Raw genomic sequence first — 18,233 nt, 5'->3', positions numbered from 1 at the left:
GAAATCAGGGAATGCCTTGTACAGTCTTTGGGATCAATCTCGGAAGCTAGAGTGTCTGGGGCTGAGGAGGAGAGAGTGAGCCAGCTGAGGCTTTTGTCCTCAGCTCCCAAGAACAATAGAAAGATAGGAAACTATGGTGAGACTTTGGAACCTGTTGAGAGGTGGCAGCCAGACTCGGGAGGGTGGGGCGGGTAGTGAGACCTGAGCACCAAATCCATGCGAAGCAAGAACTAGCTGAAGAAACCAGCGGTCGTGAAAGTAACGGTGGTGTTATGAAGATTAAGTGTGTCATATTTATAAAGTGTTTAGAACTTGCAATAAATGCTTCTACTTGTTATATGGAATAAATAAACACGGTAGCCTTTGGAGATGCATATCAGGATTTGAAGCATGTGAATGGTGGCCTCATACCCTTAGGGTACACCACTCCTGTCACTTGGAAGTAAAGAAAAAGATGACATCAAACAACTCTTCGCAAAAGGAAGGTGGTATGTATTTAGCCTTCCCCACAAAAAAGTAAAAGTCTGAATTTTCTTTCATTATGAATATGATACCCATCTTGAAATTTTTTTAAAAAAAGCTGTGAGGGATAACACATGGGTCATTTGGAAGCGATGGTTAGCATGTTACCATCTATCATGTCAAGTCAGATGGCTGATTTTCCTCTCCGGAGCAGAATTTGGAATGGAAAATTTCCACCAACTCTTATCCTAAATGCAAACATTTCTAAAGAAGAAAAAAAGTAGGTCGGTTGACCTACTTTCTTCATAAGTTCTTGCTTAAGCTGTTCCAAGTAAGAAATAAAGGAACCTTCTTCCTTCTATTTTTTTTTTTTTTAAATTGTGCACTGGCTATAGGGTCTCAAAAAAAGGTCACAAAGAAGAGTGGAATTATTTTTTGCTTTAGAAAAGCCTCAATTGTAATGGTGTTCTCAAGATTTTAACTCTTTCTTTTCCCCTAGTTCCATGTTTCTGATTTCAGGCCCTTTGTGTCTTGTCTACCTAACGCTTTTTCATTTTCGACGTTTTGCTGAGATGCATAGGTGTGGGTAACTAAAGTGTGTGGAAAGGGACAGATGTTGGAGGATCTAGATGGCTTGGATTTGATAGAAGTGATTTTTTATTTTCTATTGGGATTAAATAAAAGCACAGAGTAACAATATACTGTGATTTCTGTTGTTATTGATTTAATATACTTCTGATGGTCTCATCATATTTCTGGTGGTTGCAAGAGATTCTTCCTAATTTGCTGACACTGGGAAGTTTCTATCATCGGTTAGACCCAGGAAACTGCCTTTAGGTTTTCTGTGCTCCAGGACCTGCAGTCTAGTTTCCCATGGATGCCCAGTCCCAAGCTTGTCCCATCCCTGGGATGAAGGGCTCCAGCTCATGCCAGAACCTTTTCATGGCCTCACATTTTTATGATGACAGGCATGAGATGGAAGCCTTGGGATGTAAGGCATAGCTGCTGTCTTCCAATCACTAATGTCTTCTAGGTCAGGGGCCTCAAGAAATGGAACACTTATGAAAATCACAGGGTGCTAACTTTGATTCAGTTTGACCATCTCTTTTAGCAGCTAGTTGTCCTGAGATGGAATAAACTACGTCCAGGAGCCCTAAGAACACCTACAGCTGAGATGTGTAAACAGAGGCCAGACGGCCCTTCAGTCAAGACAGTGAAGGCATGGCTTGTCCAGGCTGATGGGGATTAGGTCAAATCACATGACTTTTCTCCCCTGCCTTCCCACCATGAGCTCTTCTTTCTCTGCTCATCTAGAAACAAATATGGTAGCTTTGACATTTGCTAGAGAATGAAGTTTGGTTGCTACAGTAGTTGAGAAGCTTCCTGGAAATGACTTTTATAATACTTACGCTTAAGTATTAAAAGTCTGTCATACTCAAATTACCTTGTTTAGTAATAAAGTTCTTTATAGAGTCACATGTCAGAGCCATTTGCCTGTGTGTGTACATTCTCAGTTGCTCTAAAGCTTTGTGACCCTATGGCCCATAGCCTGCCAGGCTCCTCTGTCCATGGGTTTCTCCAGGCAAGAATACTGGAATGGGTTGCCATTCCCTTCTCCAGGGGAGAAGGTTTGATCCCAACCCAGGGATCAAACCCAAGTCTCCTGTGTCTCCTGCACTGGCAGAGAAATTCTTTACTGCTGAGCCATCAGGGAAGCCCCATTTGCCTACAGCTTTCATTTAAAATAGAGAGGATGCTTTTACGTGTTGAGGTCACACTCCTCATCAGCCCACAGGAGTGCACAAGGCAGGAAGGTGTCGCCTGCTCTAGGTTGCAGCCTCCTAGAAACACTTCCTGCAGGTGATCAATGTGGCTAGCGTGGCTTGCAATTCATCACGAATAGACTGTCTGCCCCCCATGCAGAGCTCACAGTGCTACCAACATTTGTACAGCCACATTTCAAGCTTATTTAAATGTACAGTGAAAATGCAGTGTACTTTTCTATAATTTCTCTGATCTCACGAAGTTATCACCAACCCCTTTCACCCCTCTGGGTAGTAGGGAAAAAATAAACTCTTATCCATTCTGTTTAGTGTCATTCTTTTCAATGTGGTCATCTTTAGTCAACTTGGTCCTTTTGGGGAGAATAGGCTTTGGGTTTGCGGTTGTCTCACCCCATTCCCTGCTTCTCTCCAAAGGGCATCTGAGTGTCAGAGTCTTCTCTGCACTTGTAGGGAGATGGACAGGGGCAGGACTGTCATGCCTGTTGTCTAGACTTTGCATGAGGATGTGCAACTGAGGGTATGAGAGAGGCCAAGATCTGGGTCCCTGATCTGCTTCCAAGTCCTGTCCCCTGCTTGGGGCCCTGTCTATCTGGAGGAGCTCAGAGGTACCACTTGGATTGGTGGCATCCCTGGCATCAGGTGTTGCCTGATCTGGTACCATTCCTCAGGTGTACACTGGTCTGTACTCATGGGGTTTGGTTGGTTTGCCCCATGTGTGGGATCACACCGGCTTTTATGTTTTAACTAGTAATTTAGTAAAAATTTCTCTTGTGCTTTGTGTCTGGTAAATATCAAACATCCAGTATTTCATTTATCCCTTGCACAATTCTCTGTGCTGTGCTGTGCTTAGTCGCTCAGTCATGTCTGACTGTGACCCCATGGACTGTAGCCTGCCAGGCTCCTCTGTCCGTGGGGATTCTCCAGGCAAGAACACTGGAGTGGGTTGCCATGCACTCCTTCAGGAGATCTTCCCAACCCAGGGATTGAACCCAGGTCTCCTGCAATGCAGAAGGATTCTTTACCAGCCGAGCTACCAGGGAAGCCTGCACAATTCTCCGGAAGAGGTAATAATAGTACTTGTTAGAGTTTGAGGTTGTTGAATTGTCTGGGCAGGGGCACTAGGGAGGAGGCTCCTGTGTAAGATATTTAAATCATTTGTTGATTACTAACATTAAGCTTCTGTTTTATGTGAGACACTGTGCTAAGCACAGGGCATATGGTGGTGAGCAAAACTGACAATTTCCTTCCCCTTGTGGCACTTACATTCACTTGCAATTGACAGAAAGCTACCAAACCGATACACTCAAAAGAGATTAGTCCAGCTACAGGCTTGCTTGATTCAGGGAGCTTGTTTTCAGCAACTGGCCTCTCTCCATCTCTCAGCTCTGTCGCTCTCAAACAAGGCATCAGCCTGAGGTAGCATGCCTGCACTTGCTTTCCTAGTTTCAAATCTAGCTGAAGAGGGGACATACTTTTCTCTCAAATAATTTGTAGTGTTACTCCCAATATTCTGCCTTGTTGACTCTGGTGTGGTCACATGCCCACTCTTGAGCTAGTCATCATGGCCAAATGGTTGAGCTGTCTGATTGGCTAGGCTTGAGTCACATGACCACTCCTGGAGTAGGAAGGAGTCCATCCCATTGCAACTGGATAGACTGAGTGGGAAGGTATGGCTCCCCAAAAGAAGCTCACCATTCTCTTGCCAGAAGATGCACAGATGGTCCTGAGTGGGCAAGACCAATGGAGGGCCACCATATTGAGGAAAGTAACTGTCCTAGTGAAACTCACAATCCAGTCAATGAGACTGGTGTGAATCAAATAATGATTTTTTACTTCCAGTTGAGGTTAGTTCTACGCAAGATCCTTGTGTAGCCAGTTTCAGAAGTCATTTTGCTGGGTGGTTGCAACCCTGTCATGAATAGCGGCATCCATAATTTGAACCTGGCATGTCAGCTTAGAACAGGCAGGCAGTCATGGTATGGAATGGTGTCCCTTGTGCATAATATATCTGAAACCAAGAAGCTTGTCCAGTGAAGCCCTTGTCTCAGCACTTAGCTGTGGCTAAATTTCATTTGGAGTTATAAAAAATGAAGGCATTGGAACCCATTCATCACAATCTCTGTGGCTTCAGGATGCTCTGAGAAACTGTTGAGAAGGAAGAGCTTAATAATTCCAATCGCCTTAATGTTATCGTCTGGAAAGTGTGGCAATAAGAAAGGAAAGTCACAGAAATGAATGAGAAATAGCTGAACGGTAATGGAGGTGTTGTTGGCTGGCCAGTGAGGCGTAGCTTTGGTGAAAGCTTTAAGAAATATGCATGTCAGATAAATCGAGACCCATAAAAAGTAAAATGTCATGTCTGGCCTGCCTGCCTTTCTTCCTTTTTGGGGAGAAGCCCTAACAGAGAAATAAAAGGAGCTCATTTGGTTACTCAAGTTCGATTTGAGCTAATGATTTCAGGGACCAGAATGGAAGTGGTGGAGGGAATGGGAACTGAATCCTGGGTCTGCTCTAGGATTTGCTAAGGTGTGGATTTATGGGTCCAGAGAGCAGAGTGTCTTTGCAAGTGTGCTTAAAGTGCCTCTCTTTTCCCGGGGCTGCTGTCGATCAGTACAGAGGGAGCAAATATTTTGATAGTGAACACTGAGTTTTGGTGGTGTTTGAGAGGAATCCAGGGAGATGATTAGGGGAGGCGTCAGGAAGAATGCTCGGGGATTTGTGCCTGAGGTGCAATAATAGACCTGAGTAGGGAGCAGCAGCTGCCCCACCTCACCGGAGCATTGGCTGCAAACTCCCACGTGTGCTGTTGACGTGCGGGTGCCAGGAGCCTGAAAGTCATCCTGGACTCCTTTGCTGTGCTGGTGTACATGTTCCCTGCTGCCTTCCCCGCCTTCTCACCCTCACCTGATGCACCCACGGGAAGCGGGGCTGCTGCCCTGAAGGGCCTCTGTCCCCTGACCTCGGCCCTGTCTTTTCTGGGCAGAGGCCCCACAGAGGGCGTTGCAGTGAGTCAGATTGCCTCTGACCCCCAGAGAAGCCTTGGGCACCTGTGGGACCTGTGGGTCAGGTCAGGTCCGACACCCTGTTCCCCTTAGTCCCCATCAAGGGCCTCCATCTGTATGCTGGGCTTCTGCCTCAGCTTCCAGATTACAGCTCTGCTTCCTTGTGCCATTGACCCTGGTGAAAAGCAAGGCATAAAGTCATTGGAGGCCCCTGCATAGCTTTCTTCTCACTCATGTATCCCTCTTCCTTTCATCAGATATGATCCCTATTCTGAGTATTTTGTCCATCATTTCTTTGCTTCATATATTGTTTATATATTGATCTCCAAACATGAGTGTTAAGCTTTGTGAGTTTTCAGTTTAATATAAATGGAACTACACGGTATATATTTTTCAGTTATTAGCTTGTTTTACACTTCATTGAAAAATAATTTTTTTTTTCTCATCGCATCTTCCCACTTCTGTTGTTTGGAGGTTATACCACTCTCAAGGCCTGTCTTTTAGTGGTTAATTCAAATGATTTCACATGCATGCTTTGTTAATATATGTCTTTAACCTCTTTCTAAACAAATTCTAATCATCCTACTCTCAAATGATATTATCCAGTAATTTAGTTCTATCTTTTTGAAACCCTCAAATTACCCATGATTATCGTTACTTTGTAAGTCAATATATTTTAAAAATTGACTTAAAGTAGTTGTGCTCATCATTTCTTCTAGCATCTCAGATTCTCTGTCTAGGATTATATTTCTTCTAAATGAGATATATTCTCTAAAATTTTCTTAGTAGTCAAACTCTCAAATTTTTTCTGAAGATATCTTTATATTTCTTTTCACCTTGAAAGAGTTTCAATCCTTTTTTCTCAGCACCCTGAAAATATTACTGACCCGTTGTCCTCTGGCTTCTGTTATTGCAACTCAAAAGTCAGCCACCAATTTGTTTATTCTCTGTAGGTAATCTGCTTTTTCTCTCTGGTTGACAAACTCCGACACTGAGTAGTTTTGTGCCATTTCACTACTGTGTGCTGATTAATTCTCAGCATTCATTCTTCTTCTATAATTTTGACTTCTTTTTTAAACATTATTTACGTATTTCTGGCTGTGCTGGGGCTTCGTTTCTTCCCGTGGCTTTCTCTGGCTGTGGCACGCGGGGGCTATTTTCCAGGTGTGGTGCACAGGCTTCGGTACGGCTCTTGGCTTCAGCAGTTGTGGCGCTCGGGCTTCAGAGCAACCAACATTCGCTCTTGAGATGTTCCCACCTCTTCAGTCTCCTCTCTGATTAGGGGTGTTCAGGTTATTCATGTATTAGACCTTTCATTCCATTCTACATGTCTCTTAACCTCCTGCGAGGTAGATTAAATTCATGTCGCATCATGTAGATGTCCCATGGGTGTGCCATTCTTGGTCTTCACTGTGACGTCTCACTCACTCACCTCTTCTTCTCTCTCACCTCATCATCACTCCTTTCTGCTCACACAGCATCTACCCCGTCTTCAAGGCGCACTTCCCATCCCTCTTCATTGCCTCTGTAAATCTTGCCCTGACTTCCAGAGGTCCCACTAATCTCCTCCTTCTTGTGTCTTTCGCAGTACTTACTGTCTCTGCAGGAGATAACATGGTGTAGAGCAAAGAGCACTGGACTTGGAGTCCGAGGCCCCAAGTTCAAATTCTGACTCTACCACTTAATGGCTCTATGACCTTGGGTAAGTCACTTGTCTTGCTGAACTTCAGTGTCCTCAGCTATGAGCTGACGAAGGTAGGGTTGTTAGGAGACTAAATGCGATGGGGGCCACCAAGTCCGCAAGGTACTGCCCAGTGCTGGCTTCAATATCAGGCTTCTCGTGTGACCCTTGGCCCTCCGCCTCACAATGGAAACTGTTCCTGGCTGACTAGTGGCTTGGGAGCTGGATATCAAGGTTGCAACTGTGGAAATGTAGCTGTGAAGCAACCCTTACGTGAGAAAGCCATCACTGAGTTGAAATCCCTGGCTTGTATGTCTCTAATCCATACCCTTCCATCGATTTTCCACTCTTGAAGATTCTAGTGTCATTCTTCTGTTTAGGGAAGATCAGTAGCTCCCCCTGCCCTCAGAATGAAGTCCACAATCCTTTTAATGGTGTTGAGAGTGCTTTGGGGCCTGATCCCTTCCAACCTCTACACGTCTTTCCACTGCCCAGCTCCTGCTTCAGCTCCCCCTCCAGCCACAAAGAGTCATGTGCTCTTTCCTTTTGCAGACTGCCCCCTTGTCCTTGCCCCTCTGTCTTAAGCTTGCTGTTCTCAGTCTAACTGGCACTTCCATCCCTGGGCTCCAGAGCTGGTGGGTTACCTCTCTGAGCCCATATTCTATGATCTTTATCACTACCAGTTAGAGTGAGCTCCTCTCACACCACATCCCCCCAACCCCCATAAAAAATTCTGCCAATCTTGATTTCAGTCCAGAATCAAAGATTCTGGAAGACAGGGATTGTTTCTCATTCAGTGGTGACTCTCAGATGCCCAGCTTGGGGCCTGGCTCTTAGAGAGTGGTTGATAAATGTTTATTGGAGGAAATAAAAGGGAAGAAAGGAAAAGAAGGTGTTTTTGGAAATTACAGGAAAAACTACATTTCCTGTTGTCTGAGGGGTGAGAAGTGGCTCAGATAGAATCCGTAGCTGTATTCTCCAATAATTGTCAACAACCCTAGAGCATTATCTGGTAAAGCTGTATCCCTTAGCAGAAGATCTTGGTTATTAGCAGAGTTAGAAAGTTTCTGTGGTCCTGATGGTGAGCTCACTCCCTAGCCAGAAGCTGGGAGGTATGCCCCGCCATTTCCTCATCCAGGAGGTTATAGAGCGTATCAGAGGAGATGGGATGGGATGGGATATGATTAATGCTGATTCCCAGTCCACGTAGTTTAAGGGTGATCTGGAAAGAGAGAGATGGAGGGCAGAGTAATGGAGCAGAAAAGCAACTGCTTCTTCCAGCCCAAGCAACTGTCACATCCCGCAGCCACCAACTAATGCTCTTGAGGGTTGGTTTTCTGTAAAACTGTCTTTGCCATCCTGAACTATGAGGCCATATTACCTTCGGTCTTGGGACAGATTACAATTTTGAGTCCTAGGAAGGCATCAAAGAGGTATCAAAGAGTTCACTGATGCTTATTATTTGAGCTACCTGGTGAGTCCCCCATGTAGAATAGCCCAGGCTGGGGCCCAGGGACCCAAGTGGTCCCCTTCAGAGAAGGTCACCCTCAGCAGCGTCTGTGAGAGGACTGGGTGTGTGGGGTGTGGGTAGCATGGCCCAGCGGTGCTATGATCATTGCTGCTATCAGCGTGAGGTAAGATCCAACGTAGCATGTAGGTCGTGTACTCTGTATCTGGTACAGATGAGTTGCATGGTATTGGGTAGTCATTACTTCTCAGACACATTCACACGTGTGATAAGCGTATTAATACATTACTGTAATGAAGTCTCAAACAATCTGAAGGCATAGGTGCTATAATCAGTACCATTTAATACACAAGGACACTGAACTGGGTTTCAGAGGGGCTTAAGTGACCTGCCCAAGGCCACCTGTTGATCAAGCCCCTGAGCTGGGATTTTATATTCACTGCTCTAAAGTAAACAAGACCCCCTCCCCCCAACATCCCTGGCACTTGGAATATAAAGATAAGGTTGCTTTGTCTGTTCAGGTCATCCAAAAGCAGAAGTCCAAGAACTTCGTTGGAGGAAATGCCTTTGAAGGATGAAGGGGAGACGGAATGGGACAGGTGGGGAGAGTCTTAAGCACATGGTGCAGGTCTGACACCTGTAAATGGGCAGAGGGAAGGAAGGATGGATGATCGAGAGGAAGAGCCTGACACGGGAGTGCAGCTCAGAGGAACACCTTGGTCAGGCTGAGGGGAAGCCCCCGAGAAAAGACTGCCCAGGAGAGGAGTCCCACATAGGAGACTGTCATCCCCCATGTAGGGTCATCAGGAGAAGGGGACGACAGAGGACGAGATGGTTGGATGGCATCACTGACTCAATGGACATGAGTTTGAGCAAACTCTGGGAGATGGTGAAGGACAGGGAAGCCTGGTGTGCTGCAGTCCATGGAGTTGCAAGAGTCGGACAGGACTTCCCGACTGAACAGCATCGGCATAGGATAGGCATGGTGGCTCCGGTACCCCGGACTCAGTTATAATACCCTTTGCCCTGAATCAGGCATGTGGTGCCTCCTGGGCATGGTGGATCCTGCAGGGGCAGCAGCTGCAGATGCTGCTGCTTGAAGCAGCATCTCTCTGGGAGGGAGGCTGAGCAGAGCTCATGGCTGCCAGTCTCCATCCTTGAGCTGGTTCCAGCTGGTTTACTAATATACTGTAGAGTCTGGGCAGAAGGTCAGGAAAGCCCAAAGGTGAGCTGTCCCAGCACCTCCTGGGATAAAACGATTTCCGGATGGGTCACGCAGAATGTGCAATGAATAAAGAGAAGCCAGTGGGGATAGTTTGGGCTTCCCTTGTGGCTCAGCTGGTAAAGAATCTGCCTGCAATGCAGGAGACCTAGGTTCAATCCCTGGATTGGGAGGATCCCTTGGAGAAGGGAAAGGCTACCCACTCCAGTATTCTGGCTTGGAGAATTCCATGGACTGTATTGTCCATGGGTCACAAAGAGTCGGACACGACTGAGCAATTTCACTTTCAATTTCACTTTCAATGAGGGCTGGTTTAGGGGGGAACGAATTAAAGGGCAGAAATGTAAGCTTAGTCTTTTTGGCTCAGAGAGGCACCTTTTCCCAGTTCAACCACCTTGAAGGATGTTTTCTAACCCACACAAAGGTAAAGTATAGGCAACCGGCAGCCTGCGATTCCTGGGAGAGAAGAGAAATCCTTCAGTGAGGGTTCCAGGTCAGCTGGGAGAAAGCGGGCATTCGGAGCCTGGTGTCCACTGTTCTTGAGCCAGGCTTTGCCAGATGGAGGTCAGTGGAAAGATCTTTCAGGGTTTTAGATGGCAGAGAGGAGGAGGAGGGGACGACAGAGGATGAGACGGTTGGATGGCATCACTGATACAATGGACATGGGTTTGGGTGGACTTCGGGAGTTGGTGATGGACAGGGAGGCCTGGTGTACTGTGGTTCATGGGGGTCGCAAAGAGTCGGACACGACTGAGCGACTGAACTGAACTGAGACGTGGCATTGTCATTTTGGTGTTACTGCTCACTTTTGCTTATTAAAAAATCAAGTCACATCAAGTGTGTCCACCCATTTTAACTCTCCTCTACTGCCAGTCGATACTGGGCTTCAGCTTGAGGTGCTTCGAGCTGGGACAGAGGATGTCTTCTGGTTCTTCTTCTTCATAGGCCTTGGCTTCGTCTCTGTCTCCCTTTACTGACCCCTCCGCCCAGCCACCTTTGGGATCTAAGTCCTCTGGTATTGGGCAGGGAGGTGGCTGAGGGACACTGCTGAGTCTTTTGACAAATCCTTGGGATGCCCTTTTGGTTGGTCTTCTTTTGGCTGCTGCTGCTTCTCCAGCTGAACCCACCAAGGCCGTTGGGGGCATCTACCCTCCTGCGTGGATGTGTGTGCTGTCCTCCGGGTGCCCTGTGGTGGGGCACCCACTTCTCTCCCTCTCTCTTCCTGGTTTTCTGCTTATCCCACCTGGTTGGAGTGGGGGTTGTTGGCTCAGTTGCCTCCTCGTGAGTCCTCGGCCCCAGGAGGAAAGAGGTGGCCCACACTTGTGCTGTTGGCTCTTAGCAGGGGACCTGTGACAGTGTGGTGGCTTCTGTGTCCTCTGCTTTGGGCACAAGGAAGTCCTGCCACAACTCCTGTGAAGCAGGAAAGATTGGGGAAGGGAGAGTCCCTGCATGGATCATGGCAGGGGCCCTGGGGGTGCGTTGGTGGGTGGGGTGGGGTGGGGTGGGGTGCGGTGAGTGACAGTGTGCAGTGCCTTCAGGGTCAGCGTGATGAGCAGCCCAGCCACCTTCTGCCCTCTGCTGTGTGACTGGCAGAACCCTGCTGAATGTATGTAGATGGTAAATAAGTGGGTGTGGAAGAGGACATTGTGTTGCAAATTGACCTTTCCCCCAAATAACAGAGAGAGCAGGAGCCCACATTCCCACAGCTCTTCTGTTTATGAAATGAGTTTTCAACTCTTGGTCTCACTTGAAAGTCATAACATGCCCTTGAAATAGATAGGTTAAGACAGTCATTTAAATGTTAAGAGGCATTGGAGAGGTTGAGGGCTTGGCTGAAGGTCCCGTAGGTTCGTGCCGGCAGGAGTGGACAGGCAGACTAAGTCTCCCTCTCCTCTTCCCACCACCCTGCCCTCCAAAGCCTGATCCACTAGACACATGGCCCCTCCAGTACTCCCCAGAGGAGAGCAGCTCCTGAAAAGCCTTTCAGGGGATTGACACTGATGCACAAATACCTCTGAGGCCAGACCTGACTGTCATGCTCTGGTGAAACCACATTGTGTAAAACTGCAGAACCTGAGAATGTTTGTTCTTTGAGCTGAAGTGGTGCTTAATTCTGTGCCCCTGTTAAGAAACTGCCTTGTGTCCATAGATAGACAGAGGGAATCTTTTTACTTCCTAAGAGGAGCTGTTGTTTTCAGGTGCTCACTCACAGGTACCAGAGATAGCCAAGGTAGTAACCATAAGCCATTCTGGCCTGTTCATTAAAGCGGGACTCTCAAGGATCTCCACAGGGCAATGTTTGTTGACTTGTATTTGTAATCGATAGATGCTAAAATTCCGGCTCATTGCTAGTTCTTTGCTTGCCCGATTTTACCCAATTAATCCAAATTAGTGTGGCTTAATTTGGAGGAAAACATGCTAAACTGGGGTCTTAGTAGAAACTCTGACCCCATGCTCACCGCCGCTAGTTGCTCCAGGCCAAGAGGTCCCCTCACTGGAATGAGGGAAGTGCTGGACAGCTCCTGAGGCTCCCGTTTTCTCTAGATCTTTCACAGAGGCTGAGGGGCAAGGATGAGAGGGGAAGCATGGCGGGATGAGAAAGGGGTTGCAGAATCTGCGGACATTTTTTTCTTTTCTTTTCTTTTTTAAACCAGGAATTATCAGCCGAGAAGATGCTGAAGATCTCCTTGAGAATATGACCGAGGGTGCATTTCTGGTCCGGGTCAGTGAGAAAATCTGGGGTTACACCCTCTCCTACCGCCTGCAGAAAGGGTTCAAGCATTTTCTTGTGGATGCCTCTGGGGATTTTTACAGCTTCCTGGGAGTGGACCCCAATCGCCATGCGACACTCACAGATCTCATTGATTTCCACAAGGTATTCCTCTTAGGGTTGCTGATGTGGGGGAGGGCAGGAAATGCCAGGCTGTGGGCATTCTAAGAGATGAGGATGCAGGGTGAGCAGGCAGCCCCAGAAAGTCTTTAGGATCACAGGGATCTAGACCATCCTGATGGAAGAGACCAGAGATTGTCTAGACTAGGCTCTGGAATTGCTGCTCTTCTCTGGGCAACTCTCTACTCATGTGGCCATCTCCAATCCTGGTCCGCAGGCGTGTTCTCACCTTGAGTACCTGAGTGAGAAGGGGGCTGGCTGGTTGACTTGTCTTCTGTCCAGGCCCATGTCTCACCCCCAGCTTGTTCCAGGATGTCCCTCTTGAGCATGTTCTAGACAAGCCTCTGGCAGCTTCGTAGGTTTAGCTGAGGTTGAGCAGGCAACCTTGTAGTTAGGGAAGCTTTTCTGGTGCCTCTTGTTCCCAATACAGCCTTACCACTTAGTGTGTGACCTCAGGCAGTTTCGTTATTCATGCTGAGCTGAAGTCCCCTAACTAGGCAAACAAATGTCTTATAAATAATACTTAGCTTGGCCCCTGTGAGTCTTCCATGGGGATTGCATGTAACAGCGCCCTATAACTGTGAAGCGGTATGCACATCCTTGTTTCCCACAACTCTATTTGTTATTTGTTCCCCTGATGGGGACCTCACATTAGAAAAGATGTTGCCTTCCAAACAGTGTGTATAAAAAGAAACAAATTTTGTGTTAACGTGGCTTCAGTACTACCTGTGAGAAAGCCAGCAGTGGAGCTCAGTGACCCAGAAAGGTGGGGCTGTGACAACACCGGGGTCCCCATCTCCCTGAGCTTCACAGGTGTAGAAATGTTCACAGAATTCCATGGCCATCTCACTGGGTTTTTGCTATAAAAGGGACTCTGGAATTCGTATTACTTTTTCTTCACAATGTCCCCAGGTCTCTAGGGCAGCTCTTAACTTCAAGCAAAGCGTGTAGAAAACTATCCAATTACAAATAGCTAGATGCTGGGAGGAGAGAACTGCCTGGAAAACTCGGTTAACCAGACTTTCTCCTTACATTTCAGCCACAGGACAGAGGAAGGAGGGGTGTGTGGATGTTGGCACCTTCTCTGTTTTGAGCACGTGCCTGTGGCGCTCATCCGTGATCCACGTTGTATTTAACTTTCATCGTGGCGCTGGCTCCCCAGGTAGTGCAGTTGTGAAGAATCTGCCTGCCAGTACAGGAGACGCAAGAGACGTGGGTTCAGTCTCTGGGTCAGGAAGATCCCCTGGAGAAGGAAATGGCAGCCCACTCCAGTATTCTTGCCTGGAGAATTCCATGGACCGAGGAGCCTGGTGGGTTATAGTCCGTGGGGTCACAAAGAGTTGGACATGACTGAGCGACTAACACTTTCACAGTATATCTTGAATGCATGTTTTGAAAGCATAGTCCCTGAAATCAAGCTACAAGTTTTAAACCCCAGCTTCGTTACTGTGTGTCACTTTGGGCAACTATTCAAATTTGGGACGTTAGTTTCTTCCTCCGCGTTGTTTAGTCGCTAAGTCATGTCTGACTCTTAGTGACCCCATGGACTGTAGCCTGCCAGGCTTCTCTGTCCACGGGGCTTCTCCAGGCAAGAATACTGAAGTGGGTTGCCATGCCCTCCTCCAGGGGATCTTCCCGACCCAGGAATTGAACTCGCGTCTCCTTCATTGGCAGGTGGATTCTTTACCACTGAACCACCACGGAAGCCCTTCCTCCTCAGTAAGATAGGGTTAATAATAGTCCTCACCTGTTCAAGGTCAGGAAGGTTTCAATGAGATATCACTGTGTAAAGCACGAAAACACTATGCCTTACATTTGTATATTGTCAGGACCAGCTGGTTGTTGCTGACATGTGTCTGTGGGATCTTTTGATGTCCAGGCATGCACCGCATCCTTGGTGTGGATGTATCTTACAGTTTCGTCCTCCACCCTCCTTTTGCTGGTTGCTTTTGTAGCTGCCAGGTTTTCACAATCACAAACAGTGCTGTTTGTGTCACTTTGGGCACACGGGCAAATCTTTTTCTGGGATGGACCCCTCAAACTGGAATTGCTGCCTTCAAGACTATGCACAGCTTACTCTGTCAAGATCTGCCAGACTACGCTCCTAAAATGTAGCGCCAATTCATGCTTCTTGCAAAACTATATGAGGCTGTTCCCCCACACTGCTGCCAGTACTGGGGATTATCAGTCATTTTAATTTTTTCCCACCAGATGGGCAGACAATGTGTCTCACGTTGTTGAGCTTGCATTTCTCTCATTACCACTGATGCTGAGGATTTGTTCACATGTTTCATGGCCACTTGGATTTCTTCTGTGAATTATCTGTTTCTATCCTTTGTCCATTTTTCTACTCAGGTGTCTTTTTCTTACTGATGTTTGATGTGTCAGTTCTCCTGGCAACTAAATTGCTCTTTAGTTACGTCCCTTCCGCTCTCCAGGTCTTCTATTGAAAACAAGTGTTGCACTTAAATGGGCGTCCCTTTCATTTCCAGGTTCTTTAATGGGTTCTTTTATTTTATAATAGTCCATTCTCGTTTCATGGGTGATTCATCTTCTTATTTCACTGAGGAATTTAATACATATCTCTGAAAGACTCTTTGTTTGTTTTATAAACCTGATATTTTCTTGGGACTCATTTCGATTGTTTGAGTTTGGCATCTTTCTTTTATGGTTATGATTTTCCTTAAATGTTTATTAGTTTTGGGCTTTGAGGGGAATCTTTGAACTTTGAAATTCCTATTTGTTCATCTGTGGATACAGTTCCTGTTTCTCAAATCTAGCCTCTTCATGTGGTGAAGGTTGGAGTTGACAGTGAGTAGCTCATCTTTGGGAGTGAAATTGTCTGAACTGTTTGGATTGCTTCTGCTTCCTCTCCTCACATCCTCACCTGCCTGAGGCACAGACTTCTGCCATCTGGGGTTCCCCCAACCTGCCCACTGACAACTTGTTCTCCCCCCCTGCCCCACGTTCACTCCTCTGACAATCTCATCACATATTGATTTTGGTCTTGCTTTGTTGGTGGGCTTCCTTCTTATTTTCCCATGCTTTTATAGGTTTATTTCCTTTTAAGAGCACTTTTTCTGTCATTTCTATAAATTTGAATGAGGAGGAGGGAGATACATATTCTTAGTCTTTCTATCTTGAACCAGTCTCTCTCTGGTGGACATTTATTTCCTTTTTCTAATTAAAAGTGAATATTCCTTTTTTTATTTTTTCCTTTTTAGGAGGAAATTATCACTGTTTCAGGGGGAGAGTTGCTGCAGGAACCCTGTGGACAGAGAGACAGCCCACCAGACTACCATCTGTTGTTTGAATGATTTTTTTCCCCCTTCTCAATTGGACTTCATTGGGCATCCTGTTTTTGAACTCAAGAACTTCCCAGCTCAAATCCTTATGGCCTTCTGGAAGATCCACTAACACCCAGAGGAACAAGTGGATTAGTGTATTTCAACAAATATGAAATATATGGCATATATGTTGGTGGTTCCTGACCCAGGACAGAAATTGCTAATAGCTGATGCAGCTCTTTCCTGAAAAATTTAGATACAACCTCAGAAAATAAAGCCATTTTGTCAGGGCTGCCCTAAACTGAGCTCCTAGAGTACACGGTCATTTTAATTAACCAAATAATTCCAGTGCCGAACTCTGAATTTAACCTATGGTAGACGTTCAATAAATGCTTGTTGAATGAATGCACTTCTTTTGAAAGTTTTCCAACACTTGTTAGCAATGATTTCTAGTAAGTTCTGTTTGTCGCTGTTTATAAAGTCATGGAGATTAGGGAAGAAATATTGTAAAGGATTTATATGGGAGGCATAGGTACTGTATTTTAAATGATATTCATTCTCATTGATATTATCATTGGAATTACCTAAGGCTTCTGAGTCCCAGCTTCCAGAACAGATGACTTTGCCCTGCCTTTGTATTCCCTCTTCTTCTGCAACCTCTCCTTTTTCTTGGAGTCATATCTTGGCCTCAGTTTTGCAATACTGAGGCAGTGGTTTCATGTATTTCTACAGATGTGCCTAAGCCCCAGGGAGAATTAAAAATCCAAGGATGGTTTGTAGACCTCTGATATGGCCTTTGCTTTCTAGCATGTGGTCCTGTTTATTCAGGGTACTCAAATAATTAGCTCTATCCTCACAGTCCTTTTGATTTTGATTTTACTCTCCATTTATACTGGGCTTCCCAGGTGGCATTGGTGATAAAGAACCTGCCTGCCAATGCAGGAGACATAAGAGACATGGGTTGTATCCCTGGCTCAGGAAGATCCCCTGGAGAAGGAAATGGCAACCACTTCAGTATTCTTGCTTGGAGAATCCCATGATAGAGGAGCCTTGTGGGCTATAGTCTATAGGGTCACAAAGAGTCAGACTCGACTGAAGCGACTGAGCATGCCTGCTCTCATGCCTGTTTGTGCTGAGTATGTTCTATTTATACTGTGTTTATACTGAGCACAGTCTTCTTATTAACAAGAAGACTCTCCAGTAACTCCTCAATAACTTCCAGCATCGGTGTCTTTGTATGCTCATGTTTCACATTTATGGATTATATGTATTTGTATATGACATGTTATCATGGGAATTTTATAGGCTGCAGAAATAAGCAGACTTGGTTTCAAATCACACCCTGAACCTGACTAGTATTATAATGCTGGCAGTATTGTATTTGGTGGGAGTAAAAGGATGAATGGACTCTGGCCATCGGTGAACTGGTTACCTTACTTGATAGCCATATCAACTATCTCTCATGCTCTACTCCACCACTGACCTCAGCTGTTCCTCAGATCACCTTGGCTACTTGCTACTTGTTTTGCTCCAGTCTCCACCACTAAAACCAGTTCTGGGTGGGCTCTTCTCTTCCCCACCATGTTGATCAGCTTTAGGTGAGCTTTGGCCAATGGTACCTTGCCGCGTGTGGCGCTATGGGCTGTTCTGTTACTGCAGAGGCATTGAGACACCATGCGACCAAGGAGAGCTGGGAAGTTAATTCCCCATGCAGGGAATCCTGGATCAGTGGGAGACAGAGGCTGCTGATCAGCTCTTCTCCCTTCCTCCTCCCTTCTGGATGGACTGTACCACGAGGCAGTTCTCCTTATGCAAGACGTATTAAGACAGTCCGATAAGACCAAGCAGCTGGTCATGACGAAGCAAGCAGTAGCTGGATCAGTCCATCCCCTCCATCTCTGCCTCACTTCTGCTTTTTGTTTTTTTATTCTCTCCTGGTCCCTCAGGACTTTGTTCCCATGTGAAACAGCAGCACATAAGCATGTGCCGCAGGCTTAGCATTTTGGGGAAGCCAGAGTAAGGATCCATCATACAAATGTGTTTTATAATATAAAATCTGCATCCTGACTCCATGGCCTCCGTCGTATTTCACTGCATCGCAGGGGCCCTGAATGGATGCAGGAAAGTGATTGAGAGAATCGGCTTTCTGAACTTCAAAGTGCTTTAAACCCTGATTATTATTATTATTATAATTACCTTCTTTCTATTAGACTCTGAGGAATCAAATTAGAGTTTTGGCTGCCATTTAACTAATCATATGACGCTGTTCATGTCATTTAACCTCACTAAAGTTCAGTGTAACTGAGAAGAGAACTTCCTATATGGCCATCACTAGGCCTCTTGGCAGGTCAGTCAAATGATAAGTATAAGAGTTCTGTGAAATGGAAAGTATTGCTGGTGACAACTGGTTTAACAGTGACAATAATTTCAAGTTTCG

The 18,233-nt window shown here is 46.1% G+C and overlaps 1 protein-coding gene across 1 annotated transcript in view; it reads left to right on the top strand.

Moving 5' to 3' along the window:
* SH2D4B (SH2 domain containing 4B) overlaps positions 1-16,248 on the top strand; it is a 76,124-nt gene extending 59,876 nt beyond the window's left edge. Inside the window, exon 7 of the mRNA XM_005699280.3 lies at positions 15,734-16,248. Coding sequence (XP_005699337.1) covers positions 15,734-15,822 — 89 coding nt within the window. The 3' untranslated portion in view covers positions 15,823-16,248. The remainder of the gene's footprint in view (positions 1-15,733) is intronic.

This window comes from Capra hircus, chromosome 28, assembly GCF_001704415.2.
Source record: "Capra hircus breed San Clemente chromosome 28, ASM170441v1, whole genome shotgun sequence".
In the NCBI taxonomy this organism is placed as follows: domain Eukaryota; kingdom Metazoa; phylum Chordata; class Mammalia; order Artiodactyla; family Bovidae; genus Capra; species Capra hircus.
The sequence above is the reverse complement of the archived record's forward strand: the minus strand, read 5'-3'. Positions and strand labels throughout refer to the sequence as shown.